Source organism: Pezoporus flaviventris, unplaced genomic scaffold (genome assembly GCF_033815535.1).
Source record: "Pezoporus flaviventris isolate CSIRO_AGI_PZ_B2104156 unplaced genomic scaffold, CSIRO_AGI_Pfla_v1 ptg000029l, whole genome shotgun sequence".
NCBI lineage: Eukaryota > Metazoa > Chordata > Aves > Psittaciformes > Psittacidae > Pezoporus > Pezoporus flaviventris.
In genome coordinates this window covers 2,541,969-2,561,552 of record NW_026892577.1, presented here as the reverse complement: position 1 = coordinate 2,561,552, position 19,584 = coordinate 2,541,969, and the positions used below count along the sequence as shown (strand labels likewise).

Genomic DNA, 19,584 nt, shown 5'->3' with positions numbered 1-19,584 from the left:
CACGATAATAAAAGTGGATACATTTTTGATTGTAAAAATTGGCTTGTAATGGATTTTTTTTACCAGCTGCTATTTTCAACACACTCAGCAGTGCTCCAAATCTGGAGATTTAAAAAGGTCTGTGTCCAGAAAACACTTTGCATGCTGAAAACTAGCTCAGTTTTAGCTGAGAAACCTTTCTGAGGTAGAAGAAAATCAGCTTCTCTCCTCTTTACACTGTCAACCCACAAAACATGAAATCTATTCTCCTCCCATTTCCTGTCAGCCCTGGAAAGGGGTCAGCCATCACCTCAGCAGCCCCTATGAATGCCCCTGTGCACACTGACCACTGCAGCCATAGCCAGACTGGTGCTGCCCAACTGCAGTTCACGCTCTACTGAAGGCTCTGGTTCAAAACATAGGGGATGCAGAAAATGCCATTGCTAGAAATAGAACAGGGAAAATCATGTCATGATGCTGGAAAATCAAGCACTCAACAGTCAAGCAGAGACATAGTTAGGTTGCCTGTATAACTTTACTTGTACATTACTACTTACGTGATCACTGCTTGGTTTCTCCATGCCACCCAAAGCCCAGCTTGTCCAGTGCCCATGTTATGAGACAGCTCATCAGGATTTTACTCCAGGTCTATCAACTGGTGGCATTAAAGGCTCTAGTTAAATAGGATTATTTGGTTCTCTGTGGTTTTCTAGGAGTTGCGCTGGGTTCACAGCCCCAGTTCCTCACTTAAACCTTGAGCACTGCAATCACAGAGAGCTGGGAAGTTTCTCTGGATACCAAGAGCTGGGAACCAACAGTCTAGTTCTGCTTCACTGGGGACCTACAACTGCCTCCTCTGGTTTTACACCCATGAAGCAGGCTAACATCATGCTGTCTCTTCACCCAGCAATGATGTACTCTTGGAAACACCTTTATTTTTCCCTCTCAGCTCTTTCCAGTCGTCTGCATGTGAAGAGGTGGAGCATTAGTTCTTAGAGAGCTGACTGCCCCTGTGTGCTGCTCTGCATTTTTGATGGCTGAATCAAATTAAAAGACAGCTAAAAACAGCTGGCCCTCACCAGCAACATTTGCCCAAATAAACATTAGCTGCAGTTGTCTGAGGACTGTCATGTAACTCAAACACTGCTGAAGACAAAGGATCCAGACAGTCATTCATGCCTCCAGTGCAGTGTGTTAAAATTGTGGTCTACACCCTGGAGAAGTTTGATAACCTGTTATGGAAACACTGAACGTCTTTGGTTCTGGAGAAATAGCCCACTGGGCTCAGCACACATCAGAGGAAGGCGAGACCACCACTGCCTCCTGTGCAGTCAAACAGATTCCTGCCTCCTTGAAGGATCAGCTGCTTCCACACAAGAAAAGCAAAAGCACAGCTTCAAAGAAAGATTCCCCAAACCAAAGTCATATTTCACAGCTGGCTTTTCCTTCCCTAATCCTCCATCCCAGTGTATTTTTGGCCGTAAAAAGAGCTAGAATTGTCTCAATACATTTCTTACCGATACCCGCGTGCCAGCTCAAGCCCTCCTTTCCCCAAGGCCTGTGGGCTGCCATGCCCAATGCCCCTCACCTTCCCCACACCAGAAACACAGAGCAGGGGTTTCCTCTCCAGAGCCCCCAACCAGCACAGCCACCCCATGTGCACATAGAGGACAACCCATTGTGCACATCTCCTTTGGAAAAAGGGAAACACTGAGGAAAGTGCTTAACCTATGGGTGCATCAAACATGGGCACTAGAGCCTGTGAGCAGACTCCAAGCTGAAGCTGACTGGTGTTTGTGTTCCTCTGCTGAAACATAACTCACCCATGTCAGTCCCACCAGCTGCTTCCCATCTTCCAAACAGAAGGATCACTCTGTGCTATAAACTTCAGCTTTCTGAACACAAGCATCATCTGTTAAGCCAAAAGCTTTAGAGAGAATCCCTGAACACTAGGCTGGGAGTCCAAGCAGCACAGGCCATATCTTTCCCGTGTCAGCAGGCACCTAATGTATTTTTAGTGCTGTCAGAAACAAACCACTCCTTGATATTCCAGAGAAGGAGAGGGAGAAAAAGTCATCTAGCAGTGGTGGTGAAGCTAGTATTTTACAAGACCCTTCCGAGAAGTCGCCAGCCTCCTGGGGGAGCTTGTCAACATCTCCCACATTAAATGAAAGTCACTTTAACATCCACAGGGGTTTTAAAGAAAGCTGGAACATATCAAAGCTGCTGGGATGGCGAGCTTCAGAACGTGCACAATACATCAACACTTACACACACTAAATCCTCACCAGCCTCCAGGGAGCTAACAGCCCCCCTCACCCTCCCCTCCCCGGAGTAAGCTCTTTCCTAACGTAGGTCTCAAATGAACTGCTAATCTTCTCTCCAAACTTGGCAGCTGTCCTGCGTGCACCCAAAACCCCCTGTGCTTAAATCCTTCTGTCGTTCTTGTAGATCATTTTTCCTTTAATACTAAGAAATGTTTCCTCCAACCCTACACAAAGACGTCACTGTTAGCACACATAAGAGCAGCACCATGTTGCTTGGTTCACTGGATTTCAGAGGCTTCTTGGTGGGCAGTGATGTCCAGGGATACTGCACCCATGGCGTGCCGGGAAGCGCTGCCCAGACAGGCTCTCCCCATGGCAGTCAGCAGCCAGACATGGTTTGGTGGCCCCAGTCATCCCCACACCATCCCTCAGAGCAGGGTGGCATGTATGCTGATGTCCACTACCATGATTTGTAACTCTCATGGTTCATAGTTTTCATATATATATATCTCATATATATATACATATATGTATACTCCCAGGAGAAATCTTATGCTCAACAAGCTCCTATACCCAGCAGGAGCTTCTAAATCAGTCCCTCCCAGCACATCTGGTGGTTTCCTGTGCTCAGATCAGCTTAAATCTCTGACATGGGTTTTCGCTGCTCGGAAGGACTGCAGGAAACTTTCCCCTTCACCAGGCAGACTCTGGCCTGTAGTGTTGAAGTCACGGTGCCAACAGCTATTTGTCACTTTTGCTCCAGCTGATGGTTTCCCAGGGTTGCTGTTCAGCCTTGCCACAAGAATTCACATCAAACACCCGCAAGACAGCTGTGGTCTTACGCTGTCAAGGTCCTTACAATGGTTGCCAAAAAGGTAGTTTGGGATAGAGTCAGAAATAGTTCCAAACTCCAGCTGAGGACAAGGTAATAGTTTTCCATGCAGTTCTAAATGTTTTAAATGAAAAACATAGATTTCTAAGAGCACCAAAATGCCGATGCTTCATCCTTCCTAGGAGCGGTCACTTGTCTATTAGCTGTTCTTGACCATAGCTTTTGTTTACTGCTTGAAACTGGCGAAAGAGTTTCCCCAGGACACTGATTTACTCCAGCATGAACAGCAGCATTCCCTACTCTTTCACCTGCACTGTGATGTGCCACCCAAGGAGCTGGTACAAGGATGATGGACATCTGATAACACCTGACAGCTCTGCAGAGACCCAGTGCCTGAGCTGAGCTGCTGAGTCTTTGCTCAACACGAGGGGCCATTGACAACACTTTGGAAAGGGAAAGCAGGGAAGTAACTTTGGCAACATAACTTGTACGCTTGGATTGCTGATGCACATGAGTTCTGCCAGAGCTGTTGGTCAGAGGGTGCTGCTGCTGCAGTGCTGTGATGGGTACCCATCCTTCATGGTATTTGTCTATTGAGGCTGTTTTCATGCTGCTCTGTGTTCTTCATCACCCCCTGCATTAGCAGTGAGGGGAACAAGATCTTTTTCCTCTCTGCTACAGCATGAAGTGATTTTGAATTATTCATTCTCCAAGACTTCCTCTTAAAATGTCTAGAGATGAAGATGAGTGACAACAACTGCCCCAGGATGCAATGCTGGAACACTCTGACTGATCACCCTGTGCAGTTTCACCCATCTGTTACCTCTGCCATTCCTTAAGCACAACTTGCAAGTGCCCATCACTCACGTAGATCATGCCACGCAGTTGTGTTCAGAGAGGCTGTGTCCCTGTGCCTCACTGCACAGGCACTGAAATGCTCCAATGAAGAGAGGAAGGGCCTCTCATGTAACTGCATCCAGGAGAAGGGCTTTAGGCTGAGCCTGATGATGCACAACTAAATTGTCCTTGTGGTCACCTAGTGTAGAACCGTGTCCCACAGTGAGCGCAGCTCCAGAACAAGACTTCGTTTACTAAAAGGAGCCCCATTTTCCAACCTGAGCATTCATACTCTGCTTCCAGCCATCTGTACTCCCTGCAGCCATCCACATTGTTCCTTCATCCTTGGTACACCCACTTCCCAGCTGCTTCAGGAGGCTGGAGAAATGCATCAAGGCCTTGGAGTGCTGTACACTGGTCTCTCAGGGGGTATTTCTGATATCTGAGCTTATGAAACCTGCCAATTTCCTGGCTTTCAGCAAGCTGCTCTAGTGGAAGGTGTCCCTGCCTGTGGCAGGGGATTGGAACTGGATGAGCTCTAAGGCCCCTTCCAACCCAAACCATTCGATGATTCTGTGATTTCAGCTGCAAACAAACCACGTTGTAAAGCTGCTTCACCTGCCTGTCAGACCTACAAATCAAGGCTGTGCACAGGGGAGACAGATTTACTACTGACAAACCTCCACCCACCCTGCTCAGCCCAGCAGCTCTTACCAGGGGCTGGAAATTAATAGGATTTTTAATTGCAGCTGCATTTTTAACTCCTCATGCCCAAATGGAAGAGCATGCACATGCTTCACAGAGGAGGATCTGCTTTCTTGGGGTGAGGCAGGCTGGATGGGAATTATCAGGGGCAGGAAAGGGGACTTATACCTTGCCCCTCATCCAGCAGTGTGGGCAGCAGCTCTGGTCAGAGGGGTGAGTCCACCAAAACCTGAGTTCACCAGGCTCACCTGGTGGGTGCTGTGAGACACCAGTGCCCATCCTGCTGCTGGGGTCTCTCACACAGCACCCTCCATGGGCACCCACTGCCCAAAGCCTTCTCCTGGCCCTTTTTGGGTTGAATCTACCACACCAGTTCCACACATCCAGGTGCATATACCTCATCCAAGACTGTGCTGGTTTTGACTGGGATGGAGTTATTTTCCTTCCCAGTAGCAGGTGCAGTGCTGTGTTTTGGCTTCAGTCTAAGCACAATGCTGGTAACACACTGATGGTTTAGTTGTTGCTCAGTAGCACTTACCCCAGTCAAGGACGTTCCAGTCTCATGCTCTGCCAGTGAGGAAGGACACAAGAAGCTGGGAAGGAGCAGAGACAGGACACCTTACCCAAACTAGTCAAAGAGGTATTCCACACCACAGCACGTCATGCTCAGTATAGAAACTGAGGGCAATTGCTGCTTGGGTCAGGCTGGGTATCCGTCAGCAGGTGGTGAGCGGTTGTATTGAACATCACTTGTGTTTGTTGTTTGTTTCCCTTTCCCCTTTTAGTTTTGTATTCTTTCCCCTTGTTATTTCCTTTATTATCATTAGTAGTAGTAGTTTTATGTTATATTTTAGTTTTTAAATTGTTCTTATCTCAACGCATGGGGTTTACATTGTTTCGATTCTCCCCATTCTGCCTTAGGGGATACAAGGCGTGAGCAAGCAGCTTTGTGGTGCTGAGTTAACAACAACAAAGATCCAGTCTAAAACTTCCATTGGCTTTAGATAATACCCACTTATTAGAGGAGCCCAGAGAAGAAACCACCTCTTCCCCACACACCTACCAGCACCTATGGGAAGGCATCTGCTGCCCTTAAGCTTACCCAGCACTAACAGCTTTCTAGTTTGGGTTGTCTATCGCCAAAGATAGACATAGAATCGCATAGAATCATAGAACGGTTTGGGTTGGAAGGAACGCAGGAAAGTCTCCCCCATCTTTCTTATAGACCTCTTTTAAGAACCGAAAGGCTGCAGGAAGGTCCCTAAAGAGTGTTCAGTGTTCTCCGGGCTGAAGCATGTTTCCTCCTTGCATCTCTCTGTCGAAGATGAAGACCCATCCCGGGGACAGTGCCTGCGCTCTGAGCCGCACCGCTCCTCCCCGGCGGGGCTGGGTAGAGCAGCGCCGGATCCGGCTCGCTCGGACCTCTCCTCTCCGGCAGCTGGGGCTCTGAGGTAGCTCTGAAGGGGCTGAAGCTGCCCTGAGGGAGCTCCTGTGGGGCTGAGGAGGGCTCTGAAGGCACCGGGAGCGGCTCGGTGGGGCTGAGGTAACGCTGAGGTAACGCTGAGGCGGCTCCGCGCGCCCGCCCCGTTCCCGCCCTCCATCCGGCCCCGCCCTCACGTGCCTCCACACCTGCGCCTCCACCGCGGCCCCCCCGCCACCACAACAAACCCCGCCCCTCCTCCTTCCAGCCAATGAGCGTGAGGGGCCGCTGACCAGCGGCCAATAGGAGCGCGGGGCCCACCCCGCCCGCTTCCCCCCCCCTTTCCCTCCAGCCACCACCCCCTATTTGAGGCGCGTTGCGCGGCCGCGCGCCCGCAGAGGCGGCGGAGGAGGGCGCGGAGCGGGGCCGGGCAGGGGGGGTCAGCGCTCGGTGCCGGGGTGCGGACGGGTTCCCCAGCGCAGCCCCGCAGGGCCCTCGGGGGAGCGGGAGCTCCCGTGCGGCCGTACCCACATGGAGGCTTTCCCCGGCGGCAAGCTGGAGCAGCACCGGCACCTCCCGGCCGTGGAGTGCCTGCCGGGCGCCCGCTACGGCGGCCGGAGCCACAGCGCCTGCGGGAACGTGTTCAACTCCTGGAACGATTACCTGGGGCTGGCCACGCTCATCACTAAAGCCGTGCGTCCCGGTAAGGGCTTCGGCGCCGAGCCGCCCTCGGTGGTGGTGGCGGCTGCTGTGCCGCCGGCGGAGGAGGAGGAAGAAGAAGAGGAAGAGGAGGAAGAAGCGGCGGGGCCGTACTTCGAGGGCGCGCTGGACTTGCACGACCTGGACCTGTGCGGGCATCACCACCACCACCATCATCACCACCACAGCGAGGGGCTGCTGGAGGAGCGCTTCGCCGACTTCAGCCCGTTCCCCGGTCGCGGCGGTCCCGCCGCTGTGGTGTTGGACTGCTCGGGGGAGCTGCCGGTCCGGGAGGGCTCCGGCCACGCGTGGGGCGGTGTAGTGGTAGCGGGGCGGCTGCCGGCGCACCCGCGGGCCGCCTCTCGCCTGCTCAAGCCCGAGCTGCAGGTCTGCGTCTTCTGCCGGAACAACAAGGAGGCCGTGGCTCTCTACACCACCCATATCCTCAAGGGACCCGACGGCCGCGTCCTGTGCCCGGTGCTGCGCCGCTACACCTGCCCCCTCTGCGGCGCCAGCGGCGACAATGCCCACACCATCAAGTACTGTCCCCTCTCCAAAATGCAGGCGGCCCGGCAGCTCAAACACGCCCGGACCGCGCTGGGCAAGAAGGGCCGTTAGGTGCCGGGACTCCGACGGCCGCCTCCCGCTCCTGCCCATTGGGGTTTTGGTCTTTGGAGTCTTTCCCCACACACACACACACACCCCACCTCACACGTCGGTGTATTGAAGGCCGGGCCGGGGTCGGTGCGCGCTGGTCGGTGCGGAGCCCGGCGCGGGGCCGCGGGGATCGCGCAGCGTAGACGCACTGTGTTTGGTTATTGTAAGAAAAAAAATATATATATATGTGATTTTTACGGAAACGGAGTTACGGGGAGATCCAAGGGAGAAGGGAGCCCCCGTCCCGAACTGCTCTGTGCCGTCGGGGGTCCGTTCCGTGCCACGCCGTTGGGACGGGAGGAGAGGGAAGGAGGGAGAGCTGTCGCGGTGCCTGCTAATAGCCGGGTGTGTAGTGGGGTACAACACCCTTCGGGTCTGGAAGCGAGCAACCGAGCGGTTCCCTTTGCCGATCTTAAACACCGGGAAGCCAATCGTCATCAAACCTGCGCTCGCTAATGAAACACCCCGTTTCCTTCCCGAAATGGGCACAGACCCCCTGGCACGGTGGGAGAGCAGCGCCGAGCCCCGCAGCACCCCTTCGAGCCGTCACACTCGTGAATCCCTGTGTCTGGTGTGCGGCTTGAGGGGAGGAAGCATCGAAGTGGTGTTTGGAAGTGTAATGACTGTGGGCTGAGGGGCAGTCTGAGTCCTCTCTGCCGAAGGAAGGGCGTTAAGCATGGCAGGGACTGAGCTTTGACGCAGCTTGCTTGTGGAGGAGAGCAGGGAGGCGATGGGAAGCCTTTGGAGAGGAGACCCAGGTGAAGCAGAAGGCTGTGCCTGTGGGAGAGCTGGGGAAAGGGACGTTGCATGTGTTCAGAGCTGAGAGAATGTGGCGTTAACTCATTGCAAGGTGCAAAGGATCTACCTGTGTGGTAAACAGATATCCTTAATGCTACATAGACTATACAAAACATGAAATGGAAGCTGGAGACCTGGACCCCGGGTGGTGGCAGCTCCTTGGTAACAAGTACCAGACAGGGCTGCATTGCTTCTGACCCTTGAGAGATCAGCAATTGCTTTTGCTTAGGAGCCCTCCAAAGCTGGAAGGCTGGTGCCTGAGTGCCCAGCACAAAGTGGGTTATGCTGTAGTTGGCTTTAGCAGTGGGGCATGGAAGAGTGCTGGGGCTAGGGGGGCTGCCCTGCTGAAAGCAGAGAGATGAAGAGAGCATTGTGCAGGGTCTGCAGGGGCATAACCAAGAGGGCGAGAAGGGAGACAGGTCCTGGCAGAGGGAGCTGGGAGAATGAGGGGTGACGTGGATTCCTTTAGATAAGCTGCTCAGTGGGGTGGGAGATGGGGCAGGGGCCCACAGTTCATTATTCACCAATGTTGTTGAATCACAGTGGATGAGAGGGAGAAACTAGTTTTGTGTGGAAATGTTCTCTTCATCAAGTGACTCCAAAGATGGTGTCAGGTCTAATTAACGAATGCAAGGCGGTTGCATTAAATGACACTTCCCAGCTGACCCTCCTCCTGTGAAATAGCTTTGTGTTGTCTCTTGCTCTATGGTCACACACCACTGGCTCTTCTGTTAGATGCATTTGTGTTTGTGCTGCTTGGTCCTCCTAGGTTTAATCTGTACCACCAGCTGTTAGAATCAAGCTCAAGAGTGATGCTATGGCAAGAGTTTTCCTGTGTAGTTTTGTTACCTCCTTGTGGGAAGTTGAAGATCAGTATATACATTTTAATGCCATTAACTGTTACTGGACACAAAAGCAAGAAAGATGTGAGACAATCTGTGTCGGGTGTTTTCTGAGGGGTGATTCTGGCAGGGCTGGATCCGAGGTGCTCCTCGCAGTGTGTGTGATGTAGCCAGCCCTCCTCTGCTCTGTACTTTAACTGTGTAGTAACACCTGGAAGTTCATTGAGGTATCAGAAGATCCCCTGCTTTGGATGGCTCTGACCTCTTGCAGCGCCTGTTTCCTCCCTCTGCCTGTGTCAAACTGTTGTATCGATGGCCTTTGCTGATGCCTGTTCTCTCCTCCTACCTCTGTACTCACAGCCTTGCTGTGGGATGGCTGAGCTGCCCATCGCAGTGGCTGCATAGCATTGGGCATCTGATCAAAGGCTTAACAGGTAAGGTGGCAACTTGAAAAGACCAGTTGGGGTTCCAGGGAAAGCTCAAACTATTCTAGAAAGGAAATGACAACATGCAGATCTGGCAAAAGGCAGCCTGAGAACAGGGCTCTTGAGCTCCTTTATGTGATCATTCATCAGGGTATTTTGCCCTTTAAAGTTTCATAAGTCATCATCTTGTAAAGACCAAGCCTTTAAGGGTGTTTTGGGTTGTTTTAAGAGTAAGCAGCTGTGATTTCCTGTGCACCAGCACACTCCTTGTGGCACCAAGTGAGCAGAAACATGCTTGTTCTTGGTCACTCTGCAAAGCTTATTACAATAGATGGTGCTTAACATGTTACTTTCATTTCTTTAATACTGGAAACTATTCACGTTAGTAATTTAAGTCCTAGGAGTAGCAAATAGATTAATGTGAATGCAGCCTGGGTTGGAGCTGTTTATGCTCCACTAAAAGAGGTCTAAGGAAACCAGATGTTGTTTTCATTTATTCTATGTGTATCTGCAAATCAAAGTATTATGGCCACTGGTTTACATCAAATACTTTATCTTCAGAGAATCCCTGTGTTACAGGGAAATGCTATTAAGCATGTAAGGGATGGGGTTTTCCATAGTGATATTCTGATAAAAGGAGTGAAGAGACTGTTGGACAGCCTATAGTCACCCTCAGCTGACCCTAGTCTTGGCAACAAGCAAGCTACTTCTAATGAAAAACTAATTTCAGCTGCATAAATAACTCTTATCAGCTGAAGTCAGGTAAGTCTGGAGCCATCTGGAGTGGAAATGCTGTTTGGACAGGGTTTGCTCATCATCTCCTGACCAGAGGCCCTGTGCTTGCTGCTTTGCCATGGGACTAAACCACAGTGGTTCTAAAGTGTCTTTTTCCTATGGATGCGCCAGTTTGACCCACTGAATATACAGGTTAATATTTACTTGAGGTAGTTCGAGACCCATCACATGGGGAGCAAGAGGATTCCTTCTGATGTGCCTGTTGCTGGAACAAAACAGAATTGATGCACTAAATACATAGAAAAAGCTGTTGGAAGGCAGTAGATCTTCCTCCTGCCCAAGAGTGAAACAACTAAGGAAGCTTAAATGGCAGGAGGGGTGACGTTGCTTAGCTCATGGAATCTCCATCCTACCATAATTAAATGTATTAACAATTCTTTTTAAGAGGAGGACAAGACAAAGCGCAGGACATTTCAGTTCTAGCTGGTCCTGCTGTGGTCAAATAGGAAGAATCGGGGGGTGGTGTTATGCCATTTGTGTGCCTGTTTCCTGCAGCCCTGTGGTAAAACACCCAGGTGGGCACCAGTCTCTGAATCACGGCTAAATTGGGAATTGTGTGTTTCACTGACCAAAACCCTTCACTTTGTAGCCTTACACCACTGAACAGCACCATTTAGTTACGGAAGGGAAACTTACTGTCATGTAGCAGCTCCTGTCAATGGTAGCAGCCCATGGATATTAAAACAACGATGCGTCACTTCTACAACAAAGCAAGACTTGGAGAATTCCTGTTTGAGAAGGCCTCCTGCTGTCCCCTGCCCACCTGCACTGCAGCTGCACAGTGTGCTCCTGATCCCTCCAAGGTCTGGGTGATGGAGTCCCAAGATGCAGTTGTGGCTGTGCCCGGGCTGGAGCGGAACCACTTCATTTGTTGCCCTGCAGTTCTCAATATTGTGGGGGGTTTTAAATTTTTTTTTTAAGAACAAAGGCATTCTGGAAATCACAGAATCCCAGACTGGTTTGGGTTGGAAGGGACCTTAAAGTTCATCCAGTTCCAACCCCTGCCACAGGCAGGGACACCTTCCACTAGAGCAGCTTGCTCCAAGCCCCTGTGTCCAACCTGGCCTTGAACACTGCCAGGGATGGGGCACCACAGCTTCTCTGGGCACCCTGTGCCAGCGCCTCAGCACCCTCACAGGGAAGAGCTTCTGCCTAAGAGCTCATCTCAGTCTCCCCTCTGGCAGGTTAAAGCCATTCCCCCTGGCCTGTCCCTACAGGCCCTTGTCCCAAGCCCCTCTCCAGGTTTCCTGCAGCCCCTTTAGGCACTGGAGCTGCTCTCAGGTCTTCCCTTCAGGAGCCTTCTCTTCTCCAGGCTGACCCAGCCCAGCTCTCTCAGCCTGGCTCCAGAGCAGAGCTGCTCCAGCCCTCGCAGCATCTCCATGGCCTCCTCTGGCCTCGGTACAGCTCCACATCCCTCTTGTGCTGTTGCCCCAGAGCTGAATCAGGATGCAGGGGGAGTCTCCCCAGAGCACAGCAGAGGGGTGGTGCCCAGTGTATGGGGGGGGGGGGGTGTCTGGGCTCAAGTGCATACTGAAGTGGGGTCATGGGGAGCTTTTACTCTCCCAACATCCCCAAGTCCTTTTCCTTAGGGGTGCTCCATCCAGTCTCCCCCAGCCTGTGTTTTTCCTTGGGATTGCCTTAACCCAGATGCAGGACCCTGCAGTTGGCCTTGCTGAACTCCAAAGGTTCACACAGGCCACTTCTGGGTGGCATTATTAAAATGCCTGTGTCACATAATCAAAGCTCCTACAGGATGCATCAAAATACCTGTGCCATACTTCGGATGAGTCCCCAGCCCAGCCCACCACCAGAGGCCCAGCCTCTAGGTAGCTCCTGGAGCAGGGAAGACACTGAACTGTTCATACCTGGTCACCTGCATTGCTCTGCTCCTGGAGACCTGTTTTAATGAAGCAGTATTTGCTTGCTTTTAGCCAGTAGCAGCCTGAAGTCCTGCCTTCTGCATAGAGCCTGTGGTGCTTGTATTCTTGTAAGGTTCACTGAACATGAATCAATCACAACAATCATTTGACTTCAACATTTTCAGGTAACCAAACTATGCTCATGTGTAATTGTAGCAGTAGAGGGGGGTTTTAGCTGTTGGGTTTGATCCCTGTGGTTAGTGTTCTGTCTGAAATGATCAAGCAAAAGAATAAGCACACTGAGCATGTCTGTGAAGGTCACACCTGGCAGGTCTTTCCTCAAGCTGCCCATCTCTTGAGTGTTCTACATCATCCTGGCACCGTTATCACAAGTGACAGAAGTTAAGAACAGAGATTTGGGAACAGAACTTTAGCTGGTGCAATGATCACTAATGTTCATTCCCATGTCCAAATGGGTAAGATTAGATCTGTAACTGGAGGTATTATCACTCTTTACATCCCTATGGTGACTGGAGAAACGGAAATGTGCCCATGCTCAAAAGTGGTCAAAAGGACATCTGAGAAGCTACAGGCCAGATGAGATTGTTTCAGTTCCCTGGGACAATCATGAAGGAAACTGTCAGAGCATGGTTTTGGAGAGGGCAACTGGGAACAGTCAGCATGGAGTTACAGAGGGCAAACCATGACTGATTCACCTGCCTTCAACAAAACAGCTCTGTGGACAAGGGAAGGAGCAGTGGACATTCATCACCTCAGCTCTAGCAAGGCCTTCAACACTCACACAATATTCTTGCATCCAAGCTAAGCTGTTACAGCTTAGGCAGCAAGGTGGGCAGGACAAATGGTTGGGTGTTGAGGGTCAGGGTCAATGGCTGGACTGCTCCTGGAGTGGGGTGTCCTGAGACCTGAACCAATATCTTCTCAAGGACGTGGAGGCAGCAGCACAGGTTTGTGGATGACACCAAAGCTGCAGGACCAGTCAGGACCCCTGGGGCAGAGCGGGGCAGGAACCTGATGAGACTCCACAAGGAGAAGGGGCAGAGTCCTACACTGTCAAGGAAGCAGGTCTGGCTATGCTAGACTGGGGTAAGGAGCTGGAGCAGGTGCCTGGGAGGAAATGCTGAGGGAAGAGGTTTGGTTGGCTTGGGGAAGGGAAGGCCTGGGGGAGTCCCAACAGCAGCCAACCAGGAAGCTACCAGGAAAATTCAAGACTTCACACAGCAGTGCCTAGGCAGGAGGATGAGATACCAGGTAAAAGCTGAAGGGAGGGGTAAGCTTTTTAAATAATGCAAAAATGATGAGGGATGGAACACATCTCCTGTGGAGCCAGGCAGAGAGAGATGGGTTGGGTCAGCCTGGAGAAGAGAAGGCTCCTGAAGGGGAGACCTGAGAGCAGCTCCAGTGCCTAAAGGGGCTGCAGGAAAGCTGGAGAGGGGCTTTGGACAAGGGCCTGCAGGGACAGGCCAAGGGGAATGGCTTTAACCTGCCAGAGGGGAGACTGAGATGAGCTCTTAGGCAGAAGCTCTTCCCTGGGAGGGTGCTGAGGCGCTGGCACAGGGTGCCCAGAGAAGCTGTGACTGCCCCATCCCTGGCAGTGTTCAAGGCCAGGTTGGACACAGGGGCTTGGAGCAAGCTGCTCTAGTGGAAGGTGTCCCTGCCTGTGGCAGGGGTTGGAACTGGATGAACTTTAAGGTCCCTTTCAACTCAAACCATTCTGGGATTCTGTTTTTTCAGCCTAGGAGCTGCCACACACTGGAAAACATTGCCTGGACAGGCTGTGCCCTCTGCAGCCCTGAAGGTCTTCCAGACCACAACAGAAAAAACAGTGTTCTGACTAACAATCATTTCACAGCCAGAGGGGATGTGAGCTCCTGGGTCCCCTTTAGCAGGCATGATTCTGTGATCCCTTACACAGAATATAAGGACAGGAAAAGGCAGCTGAACAGCAGCAGCACGAAGTGCTCCAAAGCCCATAGGTATTTTCTGTTACTGGATAGCTGCTGCTCTCTAGCTCCATCCCTTATAGGAACTCTGTGCTAAGCAAAACCCACAGGTTTTTTCTTTGCTTAGAAACCACCACTCTTCTGAAGGAATTCTGTGACTCACCAAGCAATGATGTAACAGGCTCTAAAGGCACAAACATCTGAGCAAGTTCTCCCTGAGAAACCTACTGGTCCTGGCTAACTCGGAGGACAGCAATGATAGGACACAAAAAGCATTACAACTTCTGTTCACACCCACTAGAATTAAAGCAGGTTTCTCAGGAATGAATAAACTATCCCAGGTATTCCAGTGTTCTCCATCTAGTGCAGAAATAGGTACATGGACAGGAAAGAGTTTAGCCGTAACGTACCTTGCAGGAAGTTGCTAAGAAGTCAAGACGCTGCAGCAGCTAATTCCTTAAGTTGTTTATTTATCACTGAAGAAACACACAGCAGCAAGTTCTGTGTTGGCCTCAGTATAACCAGATAATTACTCGTTGTTACTGCACCCAAAGTTGAAGTCAACACAGCCATTACTACAGATCACTTTTTTGTTTTGGAAAGGGAAAGAATTGACCCTGAAGACAAAGAATTGGGGGAAAATTCAACAATTTCTCCAAAAACCACACATTTTAAATAGGACAATATTTATAAATCCTTGAAAGGCAATGAATTATCCAGGAATGGAAAAAGCAGTTGTGATGTTGGCAACATAAAATACACAGCCATATGCTTACCGAAACACTGAGTTTGTAAAAGCTGGAAGTTGGGTGGTTGTCCTGTTGCAGCAGAACATAGTACTGGAACAGTAACTGCAGAGTGGCCTTGCAGGCTCATGGATTCAAGTGAATCTACAGAAGACATCCCAGTGCAGCTGATGCTCATGTTTATCCTATTTGAGTCAAATTTTAACAACTTATTGAATTTACATAGCAATGAAACATGTTTCAAACTGCCTGCCCTCAAAGATACCCAGGTAAAAGAGGGCTTTTGTTTTTTCTATCTTTTGGCTAATTATGGAGCTTCATTTAGCTCTGCTTTTTCCACTGTGTGGACAGAGGTGATTTTAATGCATGTTCTGTGGTGCTAATACCCCGTTCCAAATTAAGAAGCACTAAAAACTGAAAAGGTCATCCTGTTTTGGTGTGAGATGGAAGCACTACTCAGGACAATTGGGCTTGCTTCTTTTTATTTTAGCAACCAGTGACCCATGAAAGAAGCATCGTTTGGAATTTCAAATCCTGGCATTCAATTCCCAACCTTCTGCTGTGAGTTTTGTGCACGACCAATCTATATGAGTAAGTAATTCAAGCTCATGCTTTCATGTTACCTCAAAACATTTGTTAAAGAATTCCAATTCAGAATGTTTATAAGCACAAATATAATCTGTGGATTCCATCAAATCAAAGCTAAAACATTGGTTAAACTCTGCTGATCTCCACTTAGCGTCGTACAGTGGTCCACCCTTCTTCATCTGTCTCATTTTTAGTACGGCGAACGGGCTCACGTTCCTTCTCTGTTTTCCAGGAACCTTTCTCCTTCTCCCCATCTCTTTCTCGATCCTTTGCTGCTGCTGGGGGAGCAGAAGCTGGAGAAGCAGCAGAAGCAGGGGCTGAGCGCCGAACCGTCTCACGCTCTTCTCCGCGTTCTTCTCTCCTGTCGTCAGCGCGTCGCCAGGAGCTTGCTGCAGAGAGAGACAATAAAACCACCTGTCATGCTCCACCAGCAGAGTTTAAACAAATATGCCCACCACCAACAGTCTGATTTACTGATTCTCACTCCTGCCAAGAGGTAATGTGATGACAACAGCCAAATGCAGTTTAATTTGATAGTGAAGTAATGGACAGGAACTACTCGAGCCTCTTTCCAGGTTTGGTATTGTTGTGGGGAAGCCAAGCATCATCTTTAAAACACATAAGAATGTTCTATTGATGTACATGGGTTTATGATGTAAAAATATATTCTTGTATTATTATTAGAATTAAAAGCACAAAGCATTGAGATGCAATTGAGAAGCAAAGAGATGAGGAGCTGATTGAAGTCCCCATAATCCAGGAGGAAATGGTTGGTGACCTCCTGCTCCCACTTAGACATACATAAGTCTACGAAGCCATGATTGAACCCCGAAATGGAAAAATCCTAACTTAAACACTCATGGAAAATGTTCACTGCCTCAAAACACAGCAAATTACTCTTCAGCCTCCTGAAACCAGAGGTTTACACAGCACTGAACTACACAACCCTGCTGGTAACAGCATTCCCCATCCCTTACTGTACGAGGAACTGTTAATGTCCACTAGAAGGGAGTTAAGAACTCTGCCCCAGCTAGGTGTGAACAAAGCTGTGTCCAACACCAACCAGGCAGTCAAACACAAAAACCTCTTGATACATTAAAAATATAGATAAAAGTAATGTTCACATTGAGAACCCTCAACCCTGGGGTCCTGTTCTACCCCCCGACAACACCCACACTTGAGGCACACAACAAATGAACATGAGAATGCCAGAACTGGGAGGTGTGGTATTTCAGGCTAAATGTATTGCTGTTCCTGTGCTTTTAGAACACAGCAAAGGATTAATAAATGTACATAATTAAAACAGGTTAATGGATATAATTATAATAGGTTATTCATCAAACTCAGTAGCATTAATAGTGTGAAAGCCATAGGGCCTTGTCTGGAAGTGTTTCCCCTCACATTTGAATAGTTTTAAGGAATGCACCAGAAATTTCTGGGAGGTCTGTCTTGATAATTTCAGTACAAGAAATTCATTCACTCTGAACATGAAAAGTGCTATGAAAACAGCACACTTCAAAAGTTATCCTGCCCCTGCAGATGTGAAATGCTACTGTGCTAGAAAAGAGCGCAGCTAAAAAAGTTAAGATTCAAGGAAGAATTCTCAATGACACTAAAGCTTCTATCACTTCGCTTATGCAAAGGGTGTTTAAGTGCCTGAAAATATAATTTATTCCCACTTTATCATACCCTTTCACTGTCAGAGTAACACTAAGGCGTTGTGATCATAGAAACACAGAACGGTTTGTGTTGGAAGGGACCTTAAAGCTCATCCAGTCCCAATCCCCTGTCATGGGCAGGGACACCTTCCACTAGAGCAGCTTGCTCCAAGCCCGTGTCCAACCTGGCCTTAAACACTGCCAGGGATGGGGCAGCCACAGCTTCTCTGGGCACCCTGTGCCAGCGCCTCAGCACCCTCACAGGGAAGAGCTTCTGCCTAAGAGCTCATCTCGGTCTCCCCTCTGGCAGGTTAAAGCCATTCCCCTTGTCCTGTCACTGCAATAAACATACGTTCTTCACGGTCAGATCTGGGGGGTGGTCCTCTCCTGAGGGGTGTATCTCTGTCATCAGTACGTCGATCTCTGATGTCACGACCACCTCTATCCCAGTCTTCACGACGACTTGAATCTCTCCAGCTAGAAGTTTCCTCAGCTGGTCCTCTTCTCCAGCCAGCATCATCCCTATTGCCATTCAAAACATGAAATAAGACTAAATGTTAAGATTTTACCTTTGCTATGGAAAGCAGCAATGCTAAATCACAGCACAGTTGTTTTCAGGCCCAGCGGGCCTCTCTTTAACGTAGTGACATACTTCCAAAACCTCTTCCATTTTTCTGAGGCCTAACATGAAATTCTCTTGATAAGAGGTTAAAAATAAATTACAAGCAGTAAAGCATTGTGGAATCTTGCCTGTAAACTGCTAACATTGTCTTAAAAGTAACAAAAAAGGCTCTAAAATCATAGAATCATACTATCACAGACTGGTTTGGGTTGGAAGGCACCTTAAAGTTCATCCAATTCCAATCCCCCGCCATGGGCAGGGGCACCTTTCACTAGAGCAGGTTGCTCTAAGCCCCGTCCAAGCCTGGCCTCTATCCAGTTACTGCCTTCAAGTGCTTAATTTCATACAACCCAACACTGTTCCTTTCACTCAGTCAGGTCACATTATCAACAGGGCACTGCTGTTTAAACAGAAACACTGTGGGAGCATTAAGCAGGGACTCCAACCTGGGACGCCTGAAACGATCCTCTCGATCGAAATCCCTCTCTCTGTCGAACTCCCGGTCCTTCTCGTTTTCATCACGATCTTTGTCTCGATCCCATTCACGGTCTCCCGTAGGTCTGGAGTCCCGGGGAGGCCCCCAGCTGTCCTCACGAGCCTTTTCCCGTTCTCTCCATCCCCCTGTAAATAAGAAACAGTGAAAGGAATCTGTGCCTGACCTCTGATCTTCCTGCAGACAAAGAACCCTTTAGTTCCCTCAGTGAAACTGGTTCTTCAGGTTTTCATCTCTGAGGATCCAACTCAAGATGCCTGTACAAAGGTGCACGTTGAGTGGGAGCCACACGCAAAACACTGTAGAATAATACAAGGATACTACTATGTACCTTATCCATCAGTTCTGCCTGAAACACTGCAGCAGAGCTGGTTACACCCTGCAGCTTTCAGGCAGAAAGCACAAACCTCTCAAGGGTCTTGGGCAAAACAAGTGCAGGAAGGGTTTTACTTCAGTATGAGAAGGAGCAAAGGGACTAGAGCTTAGACAGCAGATTCTTTGTGAAAACCTACAAGGGAAGAGATTTTAGACAAGAAAACTTTTTAAGAGCTTATTGTTCTTTAAAGCACTACTTTAAAATAAGACTCTCATTTACCATCTGCTTACACAGTGCATCCTGCAGTATCATGCAGGTATTTATGACTGGGAGTTCTTTATTGTGCTTTTTCTTTGAAGAGCAGAAAGGAGAAAACTATTGGAGTGTGGATTTTGAGATTTATGGTAACTTTCCTACAGGTCTCGATTACAGAATTAGTGTCTATGAAGTTGATGTGGTGCCTGTGAATACATAAATCTGAATAAAAATAACCAGATAAAAATAATGTTTAATATTTAAACATCAACAGCTCTAAAAAGAATCAGAAACGGTTGTTCTACTCACTGTCAACATGATTTAAGACTAGAAATAAACTAGACAAGAATACGGTAATTCAGATTGGAGTGGACAACCTCCTGACACGTTCCTTACCAGCTCCTGCTCAAAGCAGGATCTTCAACAAAGGTAGACACCAAAGCAAAAAAGAACTATGGTAACACCAGTAGTATCTTTGTACACATAAAAAAGGCCTCTCAAAACTGGACTCACTTCAATGATGTATCAAAATCCTCCTCAGGAGGAAGTTAATTTCAGACACAGAGGAGAAAGGGTAAGAGACTGAGGCATGCTAAGAGTGTTTCTCTCCCAGCAAGAACATTTAATTTGTGTACTTTGTTTTTGCACGCAGCATTACTCCGTGACCTTTAGGTATCTTCCAAGCAAGCAATGGACACTGCACTTCTTTTATCTTTAATTCAACCAAATCAAAAAGGCTGCATTACACTAAGTAACAGAGTGCCCACATTAGCCAAATTAATCCAAATGTTTTCAGAGCTTATTCTCCCACCTCTGGCACCAAGCAC

The 19,584-nt window shown here is 49.1% G+C and overlaps 2 protein-coding genes across 2 annotated transcripts in view; one reads left to right on the top strand and one right to left on the bottom strand.

Annotated features, from left to right (window-relative positions):
• Window positions 1-6,509: 6,509 nt before the first annotated feature.
• NANOS1 (nanos C2HC-type zinc finger 1) lies at window positions 6,510-7,599 on the top strand. Its single transcript, XM_061458628.1, has one exon. It carries the CDS (start codon window positions 6,572-6,574, stop codon window positions 7,355-7,357), a length of 786 nt encoding a protein of 261 aa, XP_061314612.1. The 5' UTR covers window positions 6,510-6,571; the 3' UTR covers window positions 7,358-7,599.
• Window positions 7,600-14,529: 6,930 nt separating this feature from the next.
• Window positions 14,530-19,584, bottom strand: part of EIF3A (eukaryotic translation initiation factor 3 subunit A) — a 34,593-nt gene continuing 29,538 nt past the window's right edge. Inside the window, exons 20-22 of the mRNA XM_061458611.1 lie at window positions 18,140-18,314; window positions 17,424-17,593; window positions 14,530-15,802 (exon numbers count right to left, since the gene is read on the bottom strand). Coding sequence (XP_061314595.1) covers window positions 15,561-15,802; window positions 17,424-17,593; window positions 18,140-18,314 — 587 coding nt within the window. The 3' untranslated portion in view covers window positions 14,530-15,560. The remainder of the gene's footprint in view (window positions 15,803-17,423; window positions 17,594-18,139; window positions 18,315-19,584) is intronic.

What these genes read in the sequence shown, in the direction of transcription:
- NANOS1 (XM_061458628.1), top strand. Translation starts at nt 6,572, where the DNA reads ATGGAGGCTTTCCCCGGCGGCAAGCTGGAGCAGCACCGGCACCTCCCG.